We start from the raw sequence: 27,111 nt of genomic DNA, 5'->3' as shown, positions 1-27,111 counted from the left end.
AGGCTCCTCCGCTATGAGCCTGCTTCTTCGTCTCCCACTCCCCCTGCTTGTGTTCCCTCTCTCTCGCTGGCTGTCTATGTCAAATAAATAAATAAAATCTTTAAAAAAAAAAAAAAAAAAACTGAGGGCTTCAGAGGGGAGGGAGGTAGGGGGAATAGGATAGGCTGGTGATGGGTAGTAAGGAGGGCACGTATTGCATGGTGCACTGGGTGTTATATGCAACTAATGAATCATCGAACCTTACATCGGAAACCAGGGATGTACTGTATGGCGACTAACATAATATAATAAAAAATTATTAAAAAAAAGGAGTAAATGTGTAAAAAATAAAAATAAATAAAAAAAATCTACTTCAAAGGAGGGGGAGAAAGCAAGCTTTGTGTTTATGTTTGTTGTCCGTTAAGTAGGATTTCTTTCAAATGTTATAGATCACCCTCCGTAAATAAATGGCCTTTCATCCCCAACTATCTGTCAGAAAATTCTCTCTGGATTCTCCCAATGTCACATCAAACTGAATTCTCTAGAACCGTCGGCCATCCACGTGTACCTCTCGGCAGATGTCCAGCCCTTCCCTGTGCCCAGCGCTGGAATGCACACATGGCCACACTGTCTTGTTTCACCTCTGCATTAGGTCATAAGGTCCCAAAACGAACGGAATAAGTAGACTGAGCTGTGCAAATTGTTCCCCTTCTCTGACAGGAGCTTTTAGGAAGTAGGTTCATTATTTTGTTTCCTATAGAGTTCAAGAGATTCAGCACTGCAGTAACAAAAATGGAACAAAAAACTTGCATTCAGAATCAAAAACGAATTATTTTAGAAATAATCATGCTAATTATCTTCTTACAGATGCACATAATTAAAGTTATCTAAAGAAAATTTATAGCACAGCAAGTGCCAGACTATGCCATATGGGAAAAATTACATTTTATTAACATGTTACTATGAATTTTGACAAGGAATATTCTTATGAGTTCTATATGTGGGAGAGCATTAGATCAAGACAGAATTTTTACTCCTTAGTGTCCCTATGAGAAGGGTGGGACCCACCACAGGATCAGGCTTCTCTTAGGACATCTCAAGCAATGGTCTACCCACTTGAATCCCCTCCATGAGGGCATGCTAATTACGGATTCATTCTTGCCAGGGCTAGGATTTCAGATATGTATTCCCTAAACCATATTTGGTATTACAATGTGTATTTTCAGGAGACAACTCTAGAAAGGTGGGTCGTCTCCACAGAATCACATAAAACCCTGGAAGATTTCAAGACGGAATAAATTATTTGGGCTGAAATAAATCCAGCCTTAAGTAGGTTTAGAGGGAGCATTAAAGGTAGGAACTAGACTTAAGTAAATGACTCATTTTACAAAGTAAGGGAAGCATGAGAAGAAGAGTACGTACTCTAAATCGAACAGCTGAAGTGTTGATAGGAAACCAGAACAATAAAGAAATGTCTCTATAAATGTCACTGTCCTTCACTGCTTCTCATTCATTACCCTGAAGGTTTACTTCACCTGTCAACTGTGTGAGTTCTTCCAATCTCAGAAACCTCTCCCCAGTCACCATATCGACTTGTCTAGAAAGTAAACACATGCTTGTGGAAGTGCCAAGTCCAGCAGGGCAGAGATGTCGGGTTCACTGGGTAGGAATGACCACCTGCTTCCCCAGTGTGGGTATCGTAGTCAGCCACACCTACGTCCGTTTCCAAGCCTTTCTTTGAAGCTTTCCTGACTTTAATGATTTGTTTCTGAGTGATGGTGAGAAAGACAAGACTGGGAAGAGGAGAAAAGAAGGGGCAGTAGGGGAAGAAGTAGACAGAATAGGGAAGAAAGACAGAAAGAGTTCAAAAAGTCTGGGGCAAATGGCATATTGGGTCTTTGGGCATAAACATGAGATTCAAAGACTCCTTTAAGTATAAAATAAGAGCAGATTTTAATGCAAAAGCAGATTTTTGTTTTTGACATCAAGAGGCACAGGTAAATCTGCACTGTTGCAGACCATTGCAGCCCAAGCTTACAAAAAGCCACCGGCATGAGGACCGCCATCAGCTCCGTCAGGGCGTTCGGGTGTCTGAACACAGAGGTGGCAGTGCCTGAACCTCGGATGCTATGGTGGGTTATGTAGCTTCGGCTCGGTCTCCATGGCAACCACCAGCACTGTCCAATCTGGGATAGGGGGTCCCCATTAACACTGGAGTATCCCAGCTACACCTGCTGTAATCCACAGTAATTAGAGACAAAGCACAGAAAGAAAAGACTGGCAGAAATGAGAGGAGCAAGGAGTTCTAGAAACAAGATGAATGCCCAGGATCCACTTTTTGGGACATGTCCTTTCCACAACCTTAGGCAAAACCGTGAGACACTGTGTTTCACTGAGGCACACAATGTGACCAGCAGGTTTCCCGAACTGTGGTGAGCGTGACAGCATGGGTCGTCTAGTCCTAGTGTTCTACATTTCACGTGCGTGAACTTGGTCACAGCTGTGTATGCTGCTACCAATTAAACTAAGTTGTGTACATTGCTGCTTCTACACATGTTGGGTTTAACCGCCATTTACAATGTGATTAATATAGCAGCAACTGGGTGGCTTAGTCGGTTGAGCACCTGCCTTCAGCTCCAGTCATGATCCCAGAGTCCTGGCATCGAGTCCTGCATGGGTCTCCTTGCTCAGCAGGGGGTCTGCTTCTCCCTCTCCTTCTGCCCCTGCCCCTGCTCCTTCTCTCTCTCTTTTTCAAATGAATAACATCTATAAAAAAAATTTTAAAACATAAAATGTGATGAATATAACTAGACAATGATTTGGCATTGAAAGGAAAAATTGTGGTGTATGCAGAAATGCAAATGAAAAAATAAAGAAGTGTGGCAGATACTGCCACACTTTCATATTTTCTTGCAACTAATAACCAATACCTTACAGGATTCAAGCAAGCAGTATGACACAGTAGATGAAGCTGTGTCACATGAGGACTGATAGACGAAAAGAAGTCACAAAATGCAAGTGAACACAAAAGAAATCACCAAACCTCCTGGACCAGATAAAAGGTATTACAAAACAACAAGATATTAATGGGACCAAATGATGTTTCTTTTACGAAAGACCTGAGCCTGTGTCATCATTTTATTATAATTTTATTCATTTCTTAGGTTTGCATAAAAATGGATGTTTCATCCATGGTTTCTCTGGTTCGTTAAAATCTCTTCCATAAATTCACATTGGCTTTCTACAAACCCCCTTTCTTCTCCATATTGACACATCTTGATAGTTACTCTTTGGGGGGTTGCCCCTCCCTTCCCTAGCCTGCATCCAGGAAATGATTAGTGACTTCTTAAACTGATCCGTATCTTATAGAAAGTGAGTCTGTGATTATAAGGAGTGATTATCACCAGTGGCTAGATGGAGGTCTGCCCAGACTACAAAAAGATAAACTCGATGTGAGTGTCGATGACCTCTGACATCACACGTGCATACAGAACTTCTACAGACATGAACTGGGATGGAAGGACCTTCCTGCACTATTTGTCTTTCTCAGTGAAATCAGAACCGTGGTAATTTTCCAAAAGAAGTGAGTTGATGGAGGAGAGGTTGGACGAGAGCAATGGACATTTAGATTAGTCGGTAAAGGAATGTGGGCGCTGAAGTAAGTGGAACTATACTGGCAGGACTGGTAGATGGTACAGACGTTTACCTGAGCTTGAGAGCTATGGCAATTCATAGGAACACCATTCCACATGACTGTGTGATTTTTTAAAAAAATACTTCATGTATTTATTTGAGAGAGAGAGCACGAGCAGGGGGAGGGCAACGGGGACAAGCAGACTCCCCATCTAGTGCAGAGCCCAATCCCAGGACCCAGGGATCATGACCTGAGCCGAAGTCAGACACCTAACTGACTGAGTCACCCAGGCGCCCCAGGTTGCGCGATCTTCTCTAGCAGCCCGCACCACTGAAATGATACATCCAAGTGGGCGGCTTTAGGGTCTGATGGATTCAGAGTTAGAAATCTACAGCCAGAGATTAGCCAAAGGGCAATATATATATATAAAATAAAGCTATTGGCCACAAAAAAAAAAAATTAAAATGATACATCATGGGCTCTAGACTGGACTCCGCCCAAAATTAAAAGAGGAAGGGCCAGTGTAACTGTGCTTTCAACACTGGGGGTTCAAAGATGCACCTGTGGAATCTGTCAGACATCGAGGTTCTCTGGGATGGGCTTAGGGGATCGAGACATGACCCCGGACTCTACAGACGGACAGAGGCCCCAAATGTTTCTTAGAATAGGACAGTTGTGGCAAACACTAAGACAACAGATTGTCTGAACGTTGAGAGGTTATGGAATGAAAGTCTAGTGGTGAAAGATACAGAGCAGTTGCAGAAAGCAAATAAAAGCACGAAAATGGTAAGTATTTATGGTCAGAGTGGAAAAGTGCAGTTTAAAAAGTATAAGGGAGAAGAGTTCCGGTGGATGATTGATCCCTGGTGTGCCAACAGTTGGGACAGTTTCGACCCCAAAGGGAGAATGTTGTTACACAAGGGTCGTTGTCTGTAGCAAATGCCGTCACATACCACCCAGACGTCCCCACATTCCCATGGCCGAAAGGAACATCCCTACTGACAGTGTTGGGTGTGGACAGTTCAGAGCTAAACTCCATCTTTCCCCATCTGGAAAGTGTACTTGGTGGAAAAGCGGTCACCTAATCCATGCCACACTCCAGGGAGAAGCCCACATCGAGTGAGTGGTCTGGGCAATGCTGGGGTACACAAGACCAACCTCCTTGTCCCAGTCAGGATAACTTCCAGGACATCCCCAGCTCCAGATCATGCTGTGGTATCCCCTCGAGGCTGTGGCTGCAAACGCAGACGAGCCCAATTCCCGCCCGAGCTGCATCCTTCACTCGCCCTCGGGGGCTGATCCTGGAACCATCACCCAGTAAGTTCTGAACACACATCTCAAAAGCTTAGGATATGCTTCATGAATAACACAACCTGTGAAAACCAATCGCATTCCCGTATGCGTCCAGGAGGTAAGAATGCGTTTTCTCCAAGTAACAATAAAGCCAAGTGGATAGGAAGCATATCTCTTGAAAAAGGTGAGGGTGTTGAAGGAATTAACCAAGCGGTGGCAGGTAGAAGTGTGCCCTTCCGGTGCAGAAGATGAAGGGGGAACCACGGGAAAGAGCAGGTGAGCTGGTGGATATCCTCGCCCAAGGACAGATCTCAGTAAGTCCCTACAAGCCCGTCCTCACTGGGCCAAGCTACCTTAGGATGCATGACAACTTCACTTCAGGTTGCGATGTTTCTCCTGAAACTAAGAGAATTGTAGTCTCTTCAAAGTGTTCACCAACGAAAAACCCAGTGTTGTTTCAATATGTTTCAACTTGTTACTGGCAGCTCTTTTTCATTTGTGCCTTTATTTTTTTTTTTTTTTAAAGATTTTATTTATTTATGTGACAGAGAGACAGCCAGCGAGAGAGGGAACACAGCAGGGGGAGTGGGAGAGGAAGAAGCAGGCTCATAGCGGAGGAGCCCGATGTGGGACTCGATCCCGGAGCGCCGGGATCACGCCCTGAGCTGAAGGCAGACGCTTTAACGACTGCGCTACCCAGGCGCCCTCATTTGTGCCTTTAAAAGCAAGTTTGTTGTCAGGCTGTGTACCCAACAACTGAAAGAACAAGAGAAATCCTTTTCTTAAAAAACATGCCAGCACCATTCCAAAGTCCCTGTGAAGAATGAAAGTCATAGTCAAAGCAGAAAAAAATGCAAGAGCAATGTGGAAAAACAATTTAAACATACATCTTTACGCAATTCTTAATTACATCCTTTGCTAGAGTTCTCTGGAAAGGCTAGGATGGGATGCAAATTTACAACGCGCTAAAGTACGCTTCGATGACTAGCAATGTTTAGGAGGCTTCTTTGGTCTTTTCTTTCCCTAATTCTTGTTGTTGCTGCTGCTGTGTTTTATTGTACGATGTTTTAAACATGAACAAAACAGAAAAAGTCATCAAGAGAAATTCTAGCAAAATCTGAAAGCGTGCAGCCAGCCACTAAAACAATGATGTCATCAGCTCTCTTAGTTACATCAGGATTCAACCCTGTCCTGCCTGGTAGCGTGCAAATGCTGCCCTTACTCATCGCCACTGAAAACCACTTTATTATTATATCAACATGTTGTGAGAACACTGAGAATTCTGACTTCGCCATAGGCAATCAGCTAAGCCGTGAAGGATTCCAGAGCTCTCTGAGACCTTCTGCATCATGCCTACCATCACCTCTGTGCAAAGCATTTTCATCGGTGCGCGTTTCGGTCAATTCCTCTCTGTGAAAGTATAAGGTCTATCCAAACGCGGCCAAGCCATTCTCTAAACACAACCAGGACGAGAAAAGGGACTCAAAATGTGTTTCTACATATCCACTCAAAATGTTTGTAAACTGTAGAATTCTGACTCAGACAATACCATATAATTACAAACCAGGGAGGACCTTTGAAGGTCATTTAATCCATCTTCTTGATGAAAAGAAGACATAAATCTAACTCGTTCATGACATGTAATTGTCTTATAATACAAGGAATTTTCCAAGGGAAAGAGTTTCGGCATCTCGGTATCACGCTACCCTGTTCTCATGGACTTTTCCATCCTTGAATCCCTACTGAAACCTCTCAAAAGCAGTCAGAGCAAAGGAGTGAGGAGTTATTAAAGTTCAGACTTTCTGCCTGCTAATATCCTCTTCTCGAATTAACAAAATCCTCTAATCACTCTCTCCAAAACCTTTACAATGCCTAAAAAAAAAAGGTCAAAACTGGATGAGGACACAACACAGGGTCCATCCTGTGTGAGTATGAAGAAGGAAGATCACATGGACATTGTTCACTGCCATACTACTCAGGGCGGCAGGACCAAGAGGATGATGCAGACAGCCCACATCTCGGAAGTGAACGTGCTATGGGGAACTTTTTGAAAAATGCTCCCCAATGTCTGAGGAGAAAGGGAGAGTGCAGCCAGAGTTGGGAGGGAGGATCTAAGCATCCTCTGAGAGCACTAAAGCTCAAAGCCACCCCGCCTGGGACTCTCTGGACACACGGGCTTACTCATTGTTGTGGATCTGAATCACATGTGAAAGCCATCAGCAATATTGGTAACACAAGACTCTGAGGAACATTCTAGATCATTATGAGAATTGCAAGAGTTAATAGAGACTCAAGCCCCATGTTCTCGCTGTGTAGATGAAAACACTGGAGCCCAGGAAGGCTAAAAATGTGCAACTCATTGCTGACTCCAACAAAATGAATATTCTGATAGAAAGCATGCCTAGGGGGCACCTGGGTGGCTCAGTTGTTAAGCGTCTGCCTTCAGCTCAGGGCGTGATCCCGGCGTTATGGGATCGAGCCCCACGTCAGGCTCCTCTGCTGGGAGCCTGCTTCTTCCTCTCCCACTCCCCCTGCTGTGTTCCCTCTCTCGCTGGCTGTCTCTCTCTGTCAAATAAATAAATAAAATCTTTAAAAAAAAAAAAAAAGCATGCCTAACTTGGAGTCACGAACCTACTGTACATTCCAGGTCACTTATCATAAAATGTAAGCTTTTGAAAAAAAAAATCAATTTCTTCTTTTGTTATAAATCACAATGTCACAGTATTCTTAATATTATGTATAATTTAAAAGGAAATACAGTGACTAAGTTTCCTAGGGCCGCTACAACAAAGCACCACCAACTAGATGGTCTGGACAACAGAAATTGACTGTCATGATTCTAGAGCCCAGAGGTCTGGGATCAAGGTGTCCATATGGCCATGCTCTCACTGCGGGCTCCAGGGCGGGGATCCATTCCATGCCTTTCTCTTAACTTCCCATGTTTCCTTGGCTTATGGCAGCCGGTCTAACCTTCCTGTGGCCTTCTACTCGTGTCCTCACATCCACGAGCATCTGTGTCCAAATTTCCCCTTCTCATAAGGACCCGGTCTTATCGCATCGAGGGCTCGCCCTGCTCAGATAGGACCTCGTCTTCACTAATTCCATCTCCAGCAACTTTATTTCCTAAAAGGTCATTTTCCAAGGTACTGAAGGTTAGGACATCAACTTATAGATTTGGGAAACGGAGGACACAATTCAACCCATAACAATGACGAAAATAAATTAAAGCCATGGGGCAAATGCTATGTTGTTTGAACCAGAACTCCAACCCTCACCCCAGTTGAGAATCCCTGCCTTAATATTTTCATGCATGTTTCCCACTGGCTTCAAAAATCACTGTCAGTGTTTCTTCCTTAACTCTGGACTCGTTGCACCTCCAGGCATATGGCAGAGCACGGTGTCTCACTCTGACCCATCTGTCTCTCCATCTTGCTCACGACAACTTGTCCCTTGTCTGTCTTTACATAAAGTACTTAATTCTTAGAGCATATGTTTGCATCATAAGGTGCCATTTGTTAACCATAATGTAGACCGCTTCAGATCAAACAGTCCACATTTGGTGAAAATGGGCCACTTAAGTAAGTGTGGGACAGTCACGCATTCACCATAAGATGGTTCTCACCCAAGGCAATAAATCTATCCTTAAAATATTCTTTCTACCCTATGTCCACACCCTCAACTTGATGTTCTTTACTTTCATTTCATAACTGGACCTTCACTACTCGCAAACTATCCTCTTTAAGGGTCCCCTTAAGGATTCTTCATCCTAGACCTCTGTCCCTGAACACCGACGGTCAGAGGCGGCATTCATGGGCTCCTACCCCCATCAAGCTGGAACCATAACCTAGGTTTCAAAAGAGAAAGCAGCCAACAGCTATTCCAATCCTCTCCTTTGACAAATGAATAGAGTAAAACTGAGTACATCCTCAGTAACATTTCTGCCATGGGAGCCACCACCGACTCCTCTTTCATAAGCTAGATCTTCATAAATTTTACATAACCCTGAACGAAGGAAGGCTGGTTAGAAGAAGAATGCAGGGGCCAAGAGGCAGAGAACAGAGGACTGAGTGCAAGAACCGGGCACATCTTATCAAGCAGAGAGGCACCAGAGAGAAACCTAGAGCACAGAGAAGTTGAGAGCAGCGGTTCTCAAAGCGGGACCCTGAAACCAGAATGAATCATTGGCTGGAAGCTTGTTACACATGCAAACGCTGGGGTCTCACTCCAGACCTGCAGAATCAGAAATTCTGGGGGCGGGTACAGTAAACTGTGTTTTGATAGGTCTGCTGGGTGATTCTGACCTTTGCTATAGTTGCGGAACCTCACTGGGAAGGGATAACAATGCATCTTATTTTGCTATCCATGACTCCATGAAATATCACTCCAAATGGTTCCTTCTTCTCTTTCTCACCAAGTTTACCAGGTAAACGGAGTCCTCCACCCAGCCTGCAGGTGTCTCCTAGCGTTCCAGTTATAGGAACACGCAACATTCTGCATCCAGCAATAAACTGATCTCTGGATGTGCGTGTGCTCACATGCACGTGTACAATTTTCAACCAGGTCAAGTCTGCGTCTGCACAGATGGCCCAAGGTGAGGACATCTGGCACAGACAAGGCCAAGTGGCCTCTCCTCTGGCTTGGCCTCACCTCCGTCTACGGGCATCTTCATAAGAAACAACTCTAGGAAGATGTAATTTATCGCTCAGGATAACAATGAGGACAAAAAGAAGAGTTTAAAGGCACTCTCAAATCTCCCTCCTATTTTTCACAATAGATGCTGGACAGCTGTGAGTCTTGACAGGTGTGATCTGTTGTTGGGAATAAGCAGTTCCCACAAGGCACATTACTGCCTGGCTTCCAGCATGTTGACCGGCAGAAGATTAATTTTAAGTTATCGAGCTAATTACTCACAAGCATTAACAGAAGCCAGGGAGAAGTTGTTTCCAGACAGCAGGAGCTGAATTCTATTGCTATTACGGCGAGAACCATTTGAAAATTTCTACTTGCACAAACATACAATTCCTCATAAAGGAGAATGTTTTTTCCATTTGCATTCCTACAGAATATCTTAGTAACATGTTTTATAATACATTAAGTCCTAGAAGTACTAATTCTAATACTAAAGCAAAATCTACCAGCTTGATATGCACTGATAGGCCAGAAGATTCAGGATTTAGTTTAGTTGACTTTAATTTGTAGTGAGGAAAATCCAAGCAGAGAAGAAAAAAATACTAGAACTACATGTTTTTCCCATTCTAATTGACTTGAAGTCAGATTTTTGTCACATTGTTTGCTTGTGATATATGCTTTTTCATGGTGGTAAGTTATGTGTTATTCATTAGAGAGTGCAGAATAATTAATCAAACTAAAATCAAGCACCTTGTAGTCAATTATACCCTGACTTATATGATAGTCTAACTCATTCATCACGATTCTGGGTTATTTTAATATGAACTTCAAAAGGTAGCAAGCTTTAATGAGAGGCCACTTGAGAAAACATGATGAATTAAATGTGATACAAGACGAAGAGAAATAACCCCAAGAAAAGACTGCACTTTGCAAAAAAATCAATTCCAAGAAAAATGTGTTATCTGCAGAATTATACGCACCCAGCATCTGGGAAGTCAGGTATGTGTTCATAATAGAATAGATGACCGAGAATTCAATGCCCTTTCTCCTTCCGTAATACTTTTCCAGGATTTCAGATTTCAATTAAAAATTCTACTGAATCTATTCTTATGCATCATAAGGGAAGAGAAAATCTCTAAGTGACAAATGCATATAAGACATCTAAATTTTAGGGGCGCCTGGGTGGCTCAGTCGTTAAGCGTCTGTCTTAGGCTCAGGGCGTGACCCCAGGTCCCTGGAATCGAGCCCCGCATCGGGCTCTGTGCTCCACTGGAAGCCTGCTTCTTCCTCTCCCACTTCCCCTGCTTGTGTTCCCTCTCTCAGTGGCTGTCTCTCTCTCTCTCTGTCAAATAAATAAATAAAATCTTTAAAAAAAAAAAAAAGACATCTAAATTTTATTCTCTATCCAAAGAACTAAGCACTGCCAAAGAAATTTCAAAGGGTTTTTGAAATTAAAAAATTAAATTAAAAAAATGTTTATTTTTTAAAAGAGATTTTAGTTTTTGGAGTTTTAGGTTCGTACCAAAATTACAAGAAAGATGCAGAGATTTCCCATACATCCTCTGCCCGCACACCGACACAGCCCCCCGTTATCAACACCCCCCACCAGAGGGCACATTTGTTAGAACTGATGAGCCTATGCTGGCTGACACGTGCCATTCACCCAGAGTCCATAGCTTACACTAGGGCTCACTCTTGGTGTTGTGTGTTCTATGGGTTTGAACAGATGTATGAAGACATGGATTCACCATGACAGTATCACCTAAATAGTTTCATTGCCCTGAAAATCCTCTGTGCTCACCCAAATTCATTCCTCCTTCTCCCACCCCAAACCGACAAACACTGCCCTGTTTACTGTCTCCCGATTTTTGCTTTTTCGAGAATGTCATAGAGTTGAAATCATTGTATTGAGCCTTTTCCGTTTGGCTTCTGTCACTTAGTAACATGCACTTCAGTTTCTTCCATGTCTTTTTGTGGCTTGATAACTCGTTACCTTTTAGCCCTGAGTAATATCCCATTGTCTGGAAGGACCTCAGTTTATCCAATCACCTACTGAAGGCATCGTTGTTGCTTCCAAATTTTGGTAATTATGAATAAAGGTGTATAAACATCCATACCAAGTTTTTTTTTACAAACATCAATCTTCACTTCATTTGGGTAAAAAGCAAAGAGCACAATTGATGGATTGTATGAGAAGAGTATGTTTAGTGTTGTGTTAAAAAATTAAATTTGACAGAGTAAATTTAAGATCTGATTGGCTTTATTAAGCAATTCATGAACCCAGGCAGCATCCCACCTGGTAAGAAGAGAGATGCTCTGAGGTATTGCACAAAATGGAAGGTTTTCATAGGACAAGGGTAGAGGAGAAGTTCTAATGCAAGGAGAGATAAGGATTCCTACACTTTCTTTTCATGGGGAAGGGAATAGGAGGGGTTTTAGCACGTAGATTATGTCACTAGAGCTGATGAGGAAATTTCAGGTCCACTGTTAAAAGCTCACATTCCTGGGATAGGTTGAAACTGTAATTAAGTCTTGGTTTGCTGTCCGGGAGGGCAAATAACTCCCATTTGGGGCTTGCTGTTTCTTTTCTTTTTTTTTTTTTTTTTTTAAAGATTTTATTTATTTATTTGACAGAGATAGAGACAGCCAGCGAGAGAGGGAACACAAGCAGGGGGAGTGGGAGAGGAAGAAGCAGGCTCCCAGCAGAGAAGCCTGATGTGGGGCTCGATCCCATAACGCCGGGATCACGCCCTGAGCCGAAGGCAGACGCTTAACCACTGTGCCACCCAGGCGCCCCGGGGCTTGTTGTTTCTTACCATTTGTTTCTTTTTTTTCCTAACATAAATGGCCAAGCTGTCTTCCAAAGGGGCTGCACCATTCTGCATTCCTTCCAGCAGTGAATGAGAATTCCTGTTGCTCCACGTTCTCACCAGCATTTGCTGCTGTCCGAATTCCAGATCTGGGCCATTCTGACAGGCGTGTATCTCCTCGTTTTAATGTGCATTTTCCCCAAGGCCCTATGAGAAGGAGCATCTCTTCACAAGCTTGTTCAGCACTGTATACTTTCTCTGATGAGGTGTCTGTTGAGCTCTGTGGTCTCAGGTTGTTTAAATTACTCTTTTCGGCTCTCAGACCAGACTGTGAAGCACCAAGGATCAACGGTACACACTACTCATTTTCCAATTCCCAGGTCTTCAGCACCAGGCACTCATTTGGTGCCCAACGCATCCTAACAACAACGGCCAACGCTTCTGGGAAGCTGCCTCCGTGAGCAGTCCTGCTCTCGCTCAGTTCCATCACAGTGGATCCTAGTGAAGCAGTTCTACCCATTCACTGCTGCTACGTTTGAGGTGAGGAAATTGAGCAAACAGCAGTGAAATGGTCTCAAAGGAGATTCAGAGACAGAACTTCTGCAAAAGGAAAAGCAGTTTACTTGCAAAGAAGTTCCAAGAGACTGTGGGACCATCTCACAAAATTAAAAGTTTTTAAATTAGCAGGTATTTGAAGGAAAAGATGCAGCATGACCACCTTAGTCTGCTCATGACTGAGAAAAAAACAAAAAAAAAACCCAAAAATCCAAACCCGTATTTTCTTAAAGGATCACATCCACAAATGCTAGGACATATCCTCAGAATCAGTATTATTACTTTCTTTTTTAATTTAAATTTTAGGAAAGGGCGCCTCAGCGGCTCAGTCGGGGAAGCCTCTGCCTGCCACTCTGGTCATGATCCCAGGGTCCTGGATTGAATCCCGCATCGGGCTCCCTGCTCAGCGGGGAGCCTGCTTCTCCCTCTCCCTCTGGTGTTCCCCCTGCTTGTGTGCTCTCTCCCTCTCCCTCTGTCTCTGTGAAATGAATCAATAAAATCTTTAAAAATATTAATTAATTGTAAGTCGTTAACATACAGTGTAATATTGGTTTCTGTAGTGAAATTCAGTGCAGAATCAGCATTAGTAAAGAGAGAGACACAGTTGTCTCCTTTCAGAAGAATGTCTGCCATGGAATGGAAGGAAAGCATTTTTTTCCTAATCGCATTTCACAAAAATAAGTGCCTTTTCTTTTCTAAATTCTCAAATGGAGACATAAATGAGCACCTTTCCGACTCCCACACTGTAAGTGAAACAGAACACGGTTACTGCCATCAACTTGTTCCTTTCTGCATTGGAGTTTATTCCTTCACACAGGATACATGAATATGTAACAAAGACTCATGTATACATATGTATATGTGTTTAGATACAGATACACATATCTAAATATAGATGCGGAACTAGACACACACACAGACCCACAGAAATGGAAAGTAGAAAGAGACAGAACTACACTAGTGCTTTTCAACAGGGATGATTTTGCCCCATGGCAGTACTGATTTCAGTGTTTGGAGATATACCTATATAACTAGATACAGATTTGTCTGTCATGACTGGGATGGGAGGGATACTACCGGCATCCAGTGGGTAAAGACCAGAGAGGGTACTAAAAATCCTAAAAGGCGGGGCGCCCGGGTGGCACAGTCGCTAAGCTCTGCCTTCGGCTCAGGGCGTGATCTCAGCGTTCTGGGATCGAGCCCCACATCGGGCTCCTCCGCTAGGAGCCTGCTTCTTCCTCTCCCATTCCCCCTGCTTGTGTTCCCTCTCTCGCTGACTATGTCAAATTAAATAATAAAATCTTTAAAAAAAAAAAATCCTAAAAGGCACAGAACAGCCCCACAACAGAGAATCATCTGGCCCAAAATGTCAACAGTGTCAAGACTGAGAAACCCTGAACTAGGCACGTATGAATAATACACAGACATATATATGCAAATAAAAACTTTTTAAAAAAGACTTTGTTTTTAAGTAATCTCTACACCCAACGTGGAGTTAGACCTTACACCCCTGATATCAGGAGTCGTACGCTCTACCGACTGAGCCAGCCAGGAGCCCCATATGTACATAAAATTTTAGCCCTAACTTCATATGGTTGTTCAAAAAAGGAGTCTCTTGCTTTTTTTCCCCCTGAAATTGTCTGGTAAATAATGGGACTGGACTATATAAATCTTGCCCTCCTAAAAATATGTTAAAAATATTATACAAGTCCTCGGCTCTTGAACAATAGATCAAAATACAGATGGATGTCTGTTGAAAGGTAGTCTCACCTCTGAATATGTTTTCCAATGGTCAGTGTAAGACTTAACAAGCGAATACATTCCGTCCGGAATTTTTTTAATTTCTCTGCAGCTGTGAGGACATGATCTCATAATTCCGGATACAAAAATGTACACACAACAACAACACAGGAAAGATGTTCCCTACTTTCTTTTAGATTCTGGCCCAATGGGAAAATAACTTCCCAGATGTAGGCCATTTCGGGAATGATCAGCAAATGGGTTTGGCTGTGCTGCTTTCAAAATGGTACAGCCAAGTGTCAAAATAAAAAGAGGCGGGGGGCGGGGTGACGGCGGATGGCTGGGGAGGAAGGGAGAATGCATTTCTAGTCAGATGTGCTGGAGAGATCGACCAAACCTCTGTGGAGGGCCCACCATGGCCCAGGAAATAAGAAAGGAACTGTAGGGTACAAACGTTAGATTGTAAAGGCACAGTTCTTGTTCCAAGGGGCTGCAACAGCCCGAAACACGGAAGAGAAAATGGGAAACGAAATGCCCATATTCAAACAATGACCACTTTTAATGGTGGACAAGACCTGAGGTTATTTCTCTGCACTTCCGTGCCACTGAAGACATTTAAAGGAATCACAGGTACCAAAACACTGCACAGCAACCCACCTCCAAGTTTTTTCTCCTTCTTTCAGAAAGTACTCAGGAGCGCCTGGGTGAGGCAGTCGGTTGGGCATCCGCCTCTTCGTTTGGGCTCGGGTAGTGGGATCGAGCCCTGTATCAGGATCGCGCTGAGCACACAGTCTACTTGAGATTCTCTCTCTCTCCCTCTACCCCTCCCCCACCACGATTGCCCAAGCACTCTCAAATCTTTTTTTTTTTTTAAAGTATAACTTCTGTATAAACTTGGCATTCTTACAATTAACAGACTCCATTTCAACTCTAGAAAGCGAGTCCCAAGTTTGTGCTATGATGCAATCTATTAACTTTCCTTTTTCTTGAATCACCCATGTAGCAGGACTTTGGGGGCAAGACTGATATTCAACCCAGGGGCCTGGACATCACTGGATCTCCAAAGCTGGGGTGGTCTTCTGCTCACTTCATAAAAGGTTGTTCCTCTACGGTGTGCAAAACACTGCACACTGGGGGGAATGGCCAAGCCGTGAGGGATGCTGGCTGAAAGTAAGTAGCCTGCCAGGAAGGAAAGGTGGTGGAAATCTGAGTTATCCCAAAGAAACTGTCTGCATGGAAGTTTGTTAGGAAACATTTCTACGTTTCCAAATGCGGGGGAATATTATGATTATTATACCCTCATGATTGGAAAGGGGCTTGGTGTTTGCATCCTACAGGCGTCCGCTCATCGGCTGGAAAGCAAGCTAATGGCCCTGAAATGCCAAGCTCCTTGGCATATTTGGTTTCTGACAACAGCACTTGGTAACCTGTCCCGGGCACAAGACGACATATTAATATAAGGTGTGTACCCTCTTTTAAATCTGTCCTAGCATTTTACATTTGCACGTCTCTTTGTCAATTTTATTTGCAGTCCGCAAAGTATAACAGTATACGTTTCAAAGGAGCACCCTTCCTCGCAGTGGTGTGGGCATTTAAAGACAGGAGCTGAGACATTTATTTAAGTCTAAAAAGGGCTGTCTCTCTCAATTACGCATTACTAGAAAATTAAACAAGAGTCGATACACGTACATGGCATGAACCAATCACACGAACCCAGTAGGAACACAGTGAACAGGTAAAACCACCTTGAACCCGAAAGCTTTATTCTTGTTTGCATTTAGACTTTCTCAACTGTTTCAGCCTGTGTTTCAGAGGAGCTGTCAGTAAGTAACCTCCCAACTAAGAATGTAACCCATCTGGTTTGTTTTTAGATAAGCACTTACCTTGCATTACAGGGAGTGAGGAACACCAAAAATAATTTCATGTGTTTCAAACATATGAATATTAATGCATTATAATATTATAGTGGATTGAAAAAAAGGTGTAAAAATAAGGAGAAAAACATCTCTGAATTTCTTAAGTAAATGAATTCCCAATATTTCTCTGGTCCCACGCGCTGGTATGATTAATGACATTTTTGGAAAGTGATGAATTGCTTTGCAAAATTAATGTTTCTTGTTTCATTAAAGGGACTCATATTTTTATTTCTGGACTCATATAATCATCACTTCTTTGGACATAACAGATATTAACTATGAAATTTTAAAAACCATCAGTGATGATTAGATGCTAAATTGAGGGAAACAAGCATTTTTGTTGGCTGGAGGTAACTTGAGATCCTGCGCATACCAAGTAGGAAAACTCACTTCCCCAAGATAAAGATTCGGATCACCATACATTATACAATTTAAGTGGTAACAACTTATCCGTCTTGCCTTACGAAGAAAAAAGGCAATATGAAAAACAAAATTATCTATTTTTGAGGTCACTGTAACAACGTTTTCTCAAGTTGGTGGGATATTAATAACTTGAAGAGTAAAAAGATTAAGTGACAAATGTTACAATTTAGAACAAAAGGGCAAATACAACGTGCATTAAAAGTTTCATCCTCTTGATGGGTTATTGTTTCTCAGATTTCCCTCAGGACAGATTGGAGCCCTTGGGGTATGAAAGAAACCCAATTTGGCACCATGTTCTTTTCATGTGTAGCCTCCTCGCTGCCCAATTTTTGTGCTCACAGAGAGGCTAGAAAGAATCATAAAGTATAAACACACTCCCAGAACCAAAACAAAAACAAAGAGAGCCAACACAGAAGGCACAGTGAGTTCTTGAAAGCAGTTATCCCGCACAGACGAGCTACAATCACCGCTTGCAAATACTCCGAATCTGTCCCACCGCCATACACAAGGCCGCCAAGAAGCAAGAGCAAGGCTGAAGTGCCCAGACCACGGTTACTCCCAGACAGTGAACTCAGACTCTGTGACATCAAGGAGCCCAGCTATTTCCAAAACATTTCTGCAAGGATCACACTAACACGCTGCTATTTTGCTGGACAAGTCAAGTGGTGATGGACAAAATCCACTGATAGGAGAAAAACAACTCTAAGAAATTATGCTTGCACATTAAACCGTCATGTACGGAGATTTTAAATGATACATGATTATAATAGTTTCTTTCTTCACTTCAAAACTCTTTGCAACTATTTGCTTCAACTTTTTTTTTTTAAAGATTTTATTTATTTATTTGACAGAGATGACAGCCAGCGAGAGAGGGAACACAAGCAGGGGGAGTGGGAGAGGAAGAAGCGGGCTCATAGCGCAGGAGCCTGATGTGGGGCTCGATCCCATAACACCAGGATCACGCCCTGAGCCGAAGGCAGACGCTTAACGACTGTGCCACCCAGGCGCCCTTATTTGCTTCAACTTTTGAGGGCGGGAAGTACATCTCACTTATGTGGGATCCCTAGAACCTAAGATACTTGGAAGATGATTGTCTTTGACAGATTCTTATTGGATGGAAGAAAAATGTGGACGGTTAAATGCACAAGGGATGGGTGTTGATGGACTGGTATTTTTTAAGGCTTTTTTTATCATGCCATTACTCTTTCAATTATCCACAATCGTGCTACTCTGTGATGCAATGGTGCCTCCGGGAGCCAATGAGAAATGTAGGAATATTTCCCCTCAAAACTCCATGATTCTCAATTATGTTACAGTTGCTATTTCCACTCTGTCTTCTTTCACTGTTAACATTCTGAGAAGCAGGATCATTTAATATAAGTATTTGGGAATAGGACAATGAGTGCTTGAGTTTTTGCTATAAAGCCTTGGTTACCTCACTTCCAGACCTTCAGTTTTCTTATCTGTAGAAGAAAAATAACACTCGTGACCTCACAGAGTTGCTGAGGAGGTCAAACAGATTATTTTATGTGAAACCACTTTGTCAACACCAAGACCCTGTAAAATGCAATGCTAACTACATTCTAACTTTGGCTCAGTAATTCGGGAGAGCTTCTTCTTTGGGCCCACCCCCACGAGTTCAGACCGGGGTCCTGTTGCAGGCATGATGGCAAGGAGATGGGAAGGGCAGCCTCCTTCCACCTTCTTAAGCTCACTTGGGGCTCTTTGTTACGGGTGCTGGCAAGAGCTCCATAAAGATCAGATGAAGAGCATTAGACCTGCCAGCAGTGTAGCCTGCGGTTCAACCAGAGAACCTGATCTTGGTTCAGCAAGAACCAGGAAGAAGAGCTGAACACACACCTCCAAGTGTCATAATGGCCTGGGCATGTTGTGAAACTGATCTGTAGAACAAGGGACGTGAGCTTTGTTACAGCTCCAGGGACAAGTCCCCAAACGCTGGCTGCTAGCTGACGGGCTGACGCTCTACCACGTCCCTGAGGAGCACTCAGAGTCCCCCGACAGCCAGACCGAACTGCTGCAAGACTCCGCATTTACTCATGTTGTTCCTCTGGGCCGGAGTAACCCAACGTTCGCGGTTCGGCTCACGTGTCCATCTCCTCTAGAGCAGGGATCTACAGTTTTCTTCAAAACCACTGCAACCCATCCCTATTAGCTGAAATAAAAGGAACGGATTAACCCCTGTTGTTGTTTTTTTTTTAAGGGAGAAACAGAATGAGCGTCTGCAGCCTGTGATGTACATTAAAACGAGCCATAAGCACTGCTCGCTCCCATTTTCCTTTACTTATTGGCTATCAGGGATAACGACTTTTATCCAACCTTCTTCACCACCAGGGAAGATGCCTCCACTCATCATTTGGAACCAGTGTGTGAAATCCAAGGGTATAACACCAATTCCAGGTCCTGGGGGATGTGGCTCCCTGGTTGCTGGCTGAGGAAAACCAAACAACTAATTGGTCCTCCTTTTCATCTTCCTAGAGCTGCAGGGGGTACTGTGCTTAATGCTGTCCCCTCACCCCATCACCAGCCATACGACTATTAAGAGCTTGCTTTAACAGTGCATACATTTCACATGGACAGTAAAGGAGCATGATGGGCTTATATGTTGGCCTCAAAGTTTTGAAAACTTTTTACTGAAATCATCAGGAGATATAACCTAAATCCAAGCACAGAAAATGTTCTCATTCTAAGTGCTTCTTCATTTAGAAGCCTTTTTTAATTTGTATAAAAGCTCAGGATTTTTTTTAAAGGGATAGTGGGGAAAAGAGATGAAAGCTGGTTCTCTTTCCCTGCTTTCTACCATCTGTATGTCCTTGAACAAGTCGTTTTTAAAAGCATCAAGTTGTCCAATCTGAAAAACAACTGTGTTGACTTAGATGAGGAATCTCTTAAGGTAGGTAGGTGTCTGAGATTGGGTTTCCTAGAAGCAGAGGCTGGAAAGGGGCTTCCTGCATCTGTGATATCTTGGGGGAAGCCCTCAGTGGAAACAGGAAGAAGGAACCAGGAGAAGGAGTAAGCAGGGAAGGGATCTCAGCTGGAGACATGCAGAAGCGTGGTCCCATGCAATGCTCTGGCACAAATTGCACTAAAAAGTTATTTCCACAAGGGGCTGGCCTCCTGTGGCCTCCAGCAGGGAGCCAACGGCAAGATTTGCCTTCATCAAGAGAGGAGGATACACTGCTTGGCTGGCAAGATGGTGCCCACCAGCAAAAAGTTAGTCTCTAAGGGGGAGCAGCTGTAAGCCATTAGCAGCTGACACAGGAGCTGGGGGTTAAGGAGGTGAGGGACAGAAGGTCACCAACAGCATCTACCGAGAAGGAATAGGTGTCTATGACCTACTGTCAATATTTCAGAGAATCCAAACGAAATTACACATTTTCCTAAGATGATGGTACCCAGGTAACTAAAAGGTCAGGAAGACAGCTTTATCGGTCTGCTCAGTAATGCGGACGACCTCCTGCTGATCTGAAGCTTGAAAGAGTTAGGGGTATCTTTGATTAATGTAAAGAGGAAAAACTAGGTCATACTTAATAAATGCCATATGTTGATAGACTACACACTTCCACACCGCGGGCTCTAGAGTACGTGAAACAGAAATGTGCAAGGCAGCCTTAGATGGAACTCGAAAGGTCTGTGAGCTCAGACAAGTCTTCCAAAGGGTAAGTTAAGCACTAATTTGCACAAGGGCACTGCGATGGGGGCATCTGCAATTTTCCTGGTCCTGTTTTCCATATATAAAATGTATTTTGATAATATCAATATGCTGCTCTGTTGTCCCAAGCACAAACGCCCCACCCAAAATTGTGAGAGGAGAATTCTATAAAGCATTGCCAAGTTATGCAAAGGAACCTCTCCATGCCTGAATTAATACAAGCAGAGCCCACTAACCCTTCTCTTAAACTTCTCTAACCCTATAGATTTGTTCTGTTGTTTAAAGCTCTTTATTTTTAAGTAATCTCTACACCCAATGTGCGGCTGAAACTCACAACCCTGGGATCAAGGGTCACGGGCTCCACCCACTGAGCCAGTCAGGTGCCCCCTAACCCTACCGTTTTTTTTTTTTTTTTTTTTTAAGATTTTATTTATTTAACAGAGATAGAGACAGCCAGCGAGAGAGGGAACACAGCAGGGGGAGTGGGAGAGGAAGAAGCAGGCTCACAGTGGAGGAGCCTGATGTGGGGCTCGATCCCATAACGCCGGGATCACGCCCTGAGCCGAAGGCAGACGCTTAACCGCTGTGCCACCCAGGCGCCCCTGTTTTTTTTTTTTTTTAAGACTTTTTTTTTTTTTTTTTTTTATGTGACAGAGGGACAGCCAGCGAGAGAGGGAACACAGCAGGGGAGTGGGAGAGGAAGAAGCAGGCTCCCAGCGGAGGAGCCCGATGTGGGACTCGATCACGGAACGCTGGGATCACGCCCTGAGCCGAAGGCAGACGCTTAACGACTGCGCTACCCAGGCGCCCCTAACCCTACCGTTTTATACCCATTCACAGAAATATACGAGGACAGGTTATACAGGGTAATCTGTGGAATCCATTTCAAAGAAATAATAACCTAATTTATGATTAAGTTTTTCATGTGGAAACACACCAACGTGAACTTTTAACTCTTTAAATTAGGCCTTCAACCACACATACGTGCATATAGGGTATCATATGTAAATACACACGGATATATATGAACATATACAATATAAACATATATAGGAGTATATATTTCTTTATGATATTGTGCACAAAGAAATAAGCAAGTCAGTAAGTGTTTTTTAATGCGGTCTTAAAATGTTCTGTAATAGTCACAATAAGATAGACTTTTAAATCACATTCAAGGAGAAACACTACATTGCAAACAAAAAATTTGCCATGAATAGCCTAATGTTTACTTTTGGTTAAATTCAGAAACTCTTAGAACCACAGCCAGAGATCCGGGGAACTCTGACCAGGAAATACAAAGGCCAAAGCTGAGGATGGCCTTTCTTCCAGGGACGCCCGGCCATTCTGGTATGTAACTTAACCTCACTGCAGGGCAAAGCGACACACCAGGGATGGGTAAATTCACCACAAAAGTGCTCTTCCAAAAGTCTGTGAGCCTAGGGCTGATCTGTGGCTGCAACGGGGTTTGATGCGATAATTGTTTATTTACTTCTTCTTGGAGAAGAGGCTAGTCCTCTAAGTAGAATGAACTAATCACCAGCTTAGTTCTCCCTTTTGCCAAAACAAACAGCTTCCAATTACTGCTAAGAAAAGCCTCTGATCTCTCTAATCAGCTACCTAAGCGGGCCTATCCATGGTACTTCATAGGGTGAATAATGTCCCATTAAACAAGAATCTCTTACCACTAATAAAATTCTAGACCCACAGGGCCCAGGCTGCTAGCAACCTGCTACTTATCTTCCAACAAGAAGATCCACTTCTTCCCCGAGCAGCGCCGAATTCTGGCAAAGAAGCAGACATGTCCCCCCCTCCTCTGCTGTACATTGGCTACGATTTGTTCTCAAGTGCTATTCTCTTGAGCCTCCTTGGACAAACCAGAGGCACAGAAAGAACAGGTCCCAGGTCTCCTAATACTTAGTGCAATGACTCTATCTTTAAGGCTCAGAGATTGAGCTGCACGGTTGCCACGATGAGCACAGCCAGGGAGACAAGAGTGGTCTCTGCTAGGCATATCCCAACTAGCGTAAGAGAGGGAGTCACCCTTAAGTTACATGAGATTTGCTGAGAAAGAGAGAGTTTATTTCAGACACAGTCTTTCCTCCTTTCCCTCTTCTTTAATATCCTAGTGAAGGTGAAAAAACAAGGGGAGAGGTTATTCCCAAGTGAACATTGGTCAGCATTGTTAAGCTGGAACGCTGCAGAAAACCCTATGAGGAACCCCCATGACAAATGGGCTTCAGCCCTCCCAAGGGTTCTGCACCATTGAGGTACAAAAATCCACATGAGAGCTGCTTCATGGACATATGACCAATGCATGTGGTCCATGTGCAGGGGGACCAATGCCTGGGGCTTAATGCTCTGTGGTCACCATATTGAAATCTCAATGACTGTATCCGAGTTGGGTGTTTCATATGGGAAGTCTGAAGGAATACTAGAGCTTGTTCTGGAGGCTTGGAGCCTTGGATCAGGTGTGATCCTCCCTCCCACTGCTCCTTCACCTCCTTGGGGAAGGTTCTTGGCTCCCCACTCCCTTGTCTCTGGCACCCCGGTCTTCACCCAGCCTCTCCCTCCCTACTCCTTGCCCCAAAACGACTGTCACACTCTGGCCCATGCAGGTACCTGGACAAGGGTCCAAGGAGGGTCTGATGCATGCATGAGCCGCAGTGTTCCAGAATACAGTGGTGACTGTCCTCATCTCATGCTGGAAGCACCACCCTGTGTTTGATGCGTGGGCAGCCAGAGTCCAAGACTTCCGGGGAGCAAGCCCATCCCTGGAGCAGGTATCTACTTGCATCCAGTGAGGAAGTTGCAATGGACTGGGCAGTTGCCCATTTGCTGTCCTCTGAAAAGTAGGAGGGGGAGATCCCTGGCTCCACTTCCTGAGGACAACATCTAGAACAAAGTGCAAGGCATTGGTCTAGAAGCTTACAGAAGAGGGTATACCAAGCAAGTGTCATGTGTGAGCAAGCAGGTATGCATCTGGCAGACTGCACATGGAGCTGGGAATGGATATCCTGTGAGGTGCTAACTTGCACTGCTTCTTTTCATGAATGGGGCCAGCACCGAGCAGGGATGTGACGCAGTTCACCCACCCGTCTCGTTTTCGGTATGAAATTCTCAACTCTTCTGTGTCAGTGGCTGTGCCAGATAAGTCAGGAATCCCCCGTCACCATTCCCATCCCCATGCATCAGTACTGAGCTGCTTAGGCGTTCAGGCCTGGTTGATGGCTGCACGGCTGACAGGTGAAGCCCATCCACACAAAAGCAAAGGCACCAGGTGAGCACCATCTACTTGAAGCCGTACAGCCTCGCTGCTGCAGGGCGGGGCGGCGGGAAAGCGTGTGCAAGTGGGGCAGAGACCATTAGATTCCAGGGCACTGCCCCCCGCAGCTCCGAGTCTCTGTCTACACTGTGTAAGCACAGGTTCAGGTCTCCATAGCTGACCCCGGGCAGCTGTATCTAAGAGTCCACACACTTGGCTGGCCTCAAGGATGGAGACAGCCTTCTTCTGTCCTTAAAAAGGTGCCTAGAACTGTGTGAGAGACGTTGAAAATGGCCACCTGCTCCAGAAACACCCTTCTGCTGGGGCTTCTTTGCACAAGCGGGTGGGGCGACCCTGAGAGAAGGGGCTCATCCCCAAGCTCCATCTAGCCCCGCCTTTCCTGTCTGTTAATAAATACCATGTGCCCTGTAAGGAGTTGGCAGCAGCCTGACTCCTCCATCATCTCCCAATTATTTAACAAGGGGGAGGGACAGGGAAGCTTGAGGGTTTACGAGAAAAGTGTGTTGCTGTCTTTTCAAATCCTAAGAAAGCATAATCCCTGCAATTTAGGTAAATCAGATAGGCATTACCAGGTTAGGGTTAACCCGCCACGAATGGCTTGGCAATTGATGGTAAAAACAGCAGTTATGAAGTCCTAACAGTAATTTGCAGCTTATTCCACCCCCAGCTAATTAAAATGTAATCAGGATTGTCTGGCAACATGTATTCTGTCAGCAGTTTTTCTTCCGAAGAGAAATCATGCCAGGAGACCACAAGAAAAGCCTTTCACGGGAATTGGCTTGATCTAAACTGCTTCTTTAGCCGCTTAAACTGTAAAACAAATACATTACAGCAACTGACAATTCAATTAAGAAAGAAAAAGAAAGAAAGAAAGAAAGAAAGAAAGAAAGAGAAAAAGAAAAAGAAAAAGAAACTCTTTCTCTCCAGGAATGGGTCGCCCTGTTTTGTTCTCTGTTATTGATTAAACAATAGTGTAGCATCTCCTCAGGAGACGGACTGGAAGGGCAGGGCGGATTTGAAACCAGGTGGCTGGGGAGGAGCCCTCTCCAGGTTGTCAGCGTAATTTCAGCGTAGGACGCGAGCACTAGGGTTTCCCTTTCCCTAAAGGAATCAGGAGGGACGCAGGGTGTGCCGGTTTCTCTGAAACCCACTGCAGGTCGCTTCCTTGAGAACGCGCACTCCCGAACAGGCAAACTTGGCAAGCTGGCGCAATCTCTGAGGAGCCCAACCGTGAGTGCTGGTGCCATTGGGCGCCAGCTTTCCTTAGCTCTCAGGGTAGGATGACCACACGAAGCCTACCGAGATTCGTCCCAAACTCCTCCGTCATTACAATCGCCTGCTCTCACAGCTGAATACCCAGAGCCCCTTGGAAAGCCCCCTTTAGCCTGCCCAGGCGGGAGGGGCGCCCCATTTATATCCTAATATCAAAAACCTGCCAAAGAGTCCCGGGTCTCCTTCTGGCCTCCGCAGTTTGCCCTGCGGCAAAAAGGAACTTAAGAGTCTTGGAACAGGTGAGCCGCTAAGGATAGGGGCGAGAAGGCCAAGTGGAGAACGAGGGCACTCGAGAGAAATAAGGCGTCTGCGTGAATGATTTCAGACTGCGCGCACTCGGGTCGTCTGGGGAAGGCAACCGGTCGCGCCTCCGCAGAGCCCGCAAGCGGCGCGAAGGCGCCCCCAGCATCCCGGGTTCCCACACAAGACCTGCGGGGACCCTCGGCGCTATCGCTCCCCCCAAGGGTCCCGGCAATCCACAGGCGCCAAGCGTGCGTCCCCGTGAACCTCCAACATTCACACACACGCTCTTCCACACTCAAGCTGGAAGGACCTACGAGGGTTAGGGTAAGACAACTAACCCCGGGACTCTTCTCGGAGCATCCAAACGCTGCCCTCTAAGTCCCGTAACCCCTGCGTTTCTTCCTTCGCTCTCCACACTACCCACTGACTAGACCTAGAAGCTCCAGGGCTCCGAATTGGGGCTACCAACACCCCTCTCCCCAACACACATTCTGGAACTCACGACTTGGAGCCCCTGTCTGGAACTCCAAGGGTGGACTGCGAGCTACTGGCCCGCCGAATGTGAAAGCACCGCTCAGTAGAGACAAAAGTGTCGACCCGCAGGCACCTGCGGGGCTGGGAGGGTCGCGCGGGTCCCCGGGCGCATCTGGGCGCGCCTCCCGGCCTCGCTCACAGTACTGGCTGCACCGAGGGCCCCGGAGCGCCCGGGACTTTGCCGGACTCGCCACCAGCCCGGAGTCCCGCGCGCGGAAGTCCCGGGAAACTAACAAATGCACACACCCACCCTCGGAATCTGCAAAGCTGCTCTCTCTACCCACAAAAAGCGCCTTGCGTTTTCCGCTGGGAAGAGGAGAGTTGGGGAAAGATGCTGCACGTTTGTTTTCCCTTTCGGAAGCAACGAGGCGGCTGGAAAGGAGGGTTCAACCACCTCGATTGTAAAATTCACGCCGAAAGAAAGCGGGATCTGCCGGCCGAGCCCGGCGAGAAGTTTGGGCGCCGAGGCTGGGAGGCAGGCGCCGCGTGCGCCCCAAGCCACGGTCCGCAGCGCCAGGGCGACCCCAGGGCGGGCGGCCGTTCCCCTACCTGGAAGTGCTGGAAGAAGGCGGAGATGCGCGTGATCTGCAAGCTGAGGCACCTGGAGGAGCAGCGGGCGCGCTGGACGCTCACGGCCGACAGGGACTCGTCCAGCCGCCGAGCAGCCGCTGCGCCGGGGCCACCAGCTAGGCAGCCCGCGGAGACCGCCAGCCAGAGGCAGAGGGTCAGGGCCGCGCCGGGCGCCCCAGGCACCATGGCTGCGGGTCAGGGGCGCGGGGGCCGGGCGCTGGCCGAGGCTCCCAGCTCCGCGCCGGGGCCGCACTGCCGGGAACCTGGCGGCCGCCGCAACTCTGCTGGAAAGTTCAATCATTCAACTCCAGCCCCGCGCCCTCCCCGCCAACCTCCTCCCCGCTCTGCCTCGAGGGGTGGGGTGAGGGTGACAGGCGGCCTCGCCATTGGCTGGAAGGAAAGTGAGTGACAGGGGGGCCGGGCGGAGGGCCGTGGGCAGGTCTAAGGGGCAGCGAGCCCCAGCGCTCAAAGGCAGGGCGGCGCCGACCCGGTCTTCCCGGTGCGCCCGAATCTGGGTGGTCGGTCTCCCACGTAGGCTCCCCCACAGTCCGCATTCTCCC

General features: G+C 45.6%; 1 protein-coding gene across 1 annotated transcript in view; it reads right to left on the bottom strand.

The window, feature by feature from the left end:
- The window catches only part of ANOS1 (anosmin 1), a 182,171-nt gene extending 155,333 nt beyond the window's left edge, over positions 1–26,838 (bottom strand). The window contains exon 1 of the mRNA XM_045813659.2: positions 26,531–26,838. Coding sequence (XP_045669615.2) covers positions 26,531–26,737 — 207 coding nt within the window. The 5' untranslated portion in view covers positions 26,738–26,838. The remainder of the gene's footprint in view (positions 1–26,530) is intronic.
- Between the last annotated feature and the right edge of the window lie 273 nt (positions 26,839–27,111).

The sequence above is a fragment of the Ursus americanus genome, chromosome X (assembly GCF_024610735.1).
Source record: "Ursus americanus isolate L20-20 chromosome X, mUrsAme1.1.p, whole genome shotgun sequence".
Classification (NCBI taxonomy): Eukaryota; Metazoa; Chordata; class Mammalia; order Carnivora; family Ursidae; genus Ursus; species Ursus americanus.
Note: the sequence above shows the minus strand (reverse complement) of the source record. Positions and strands in the feature narration are given on the sequence as shown.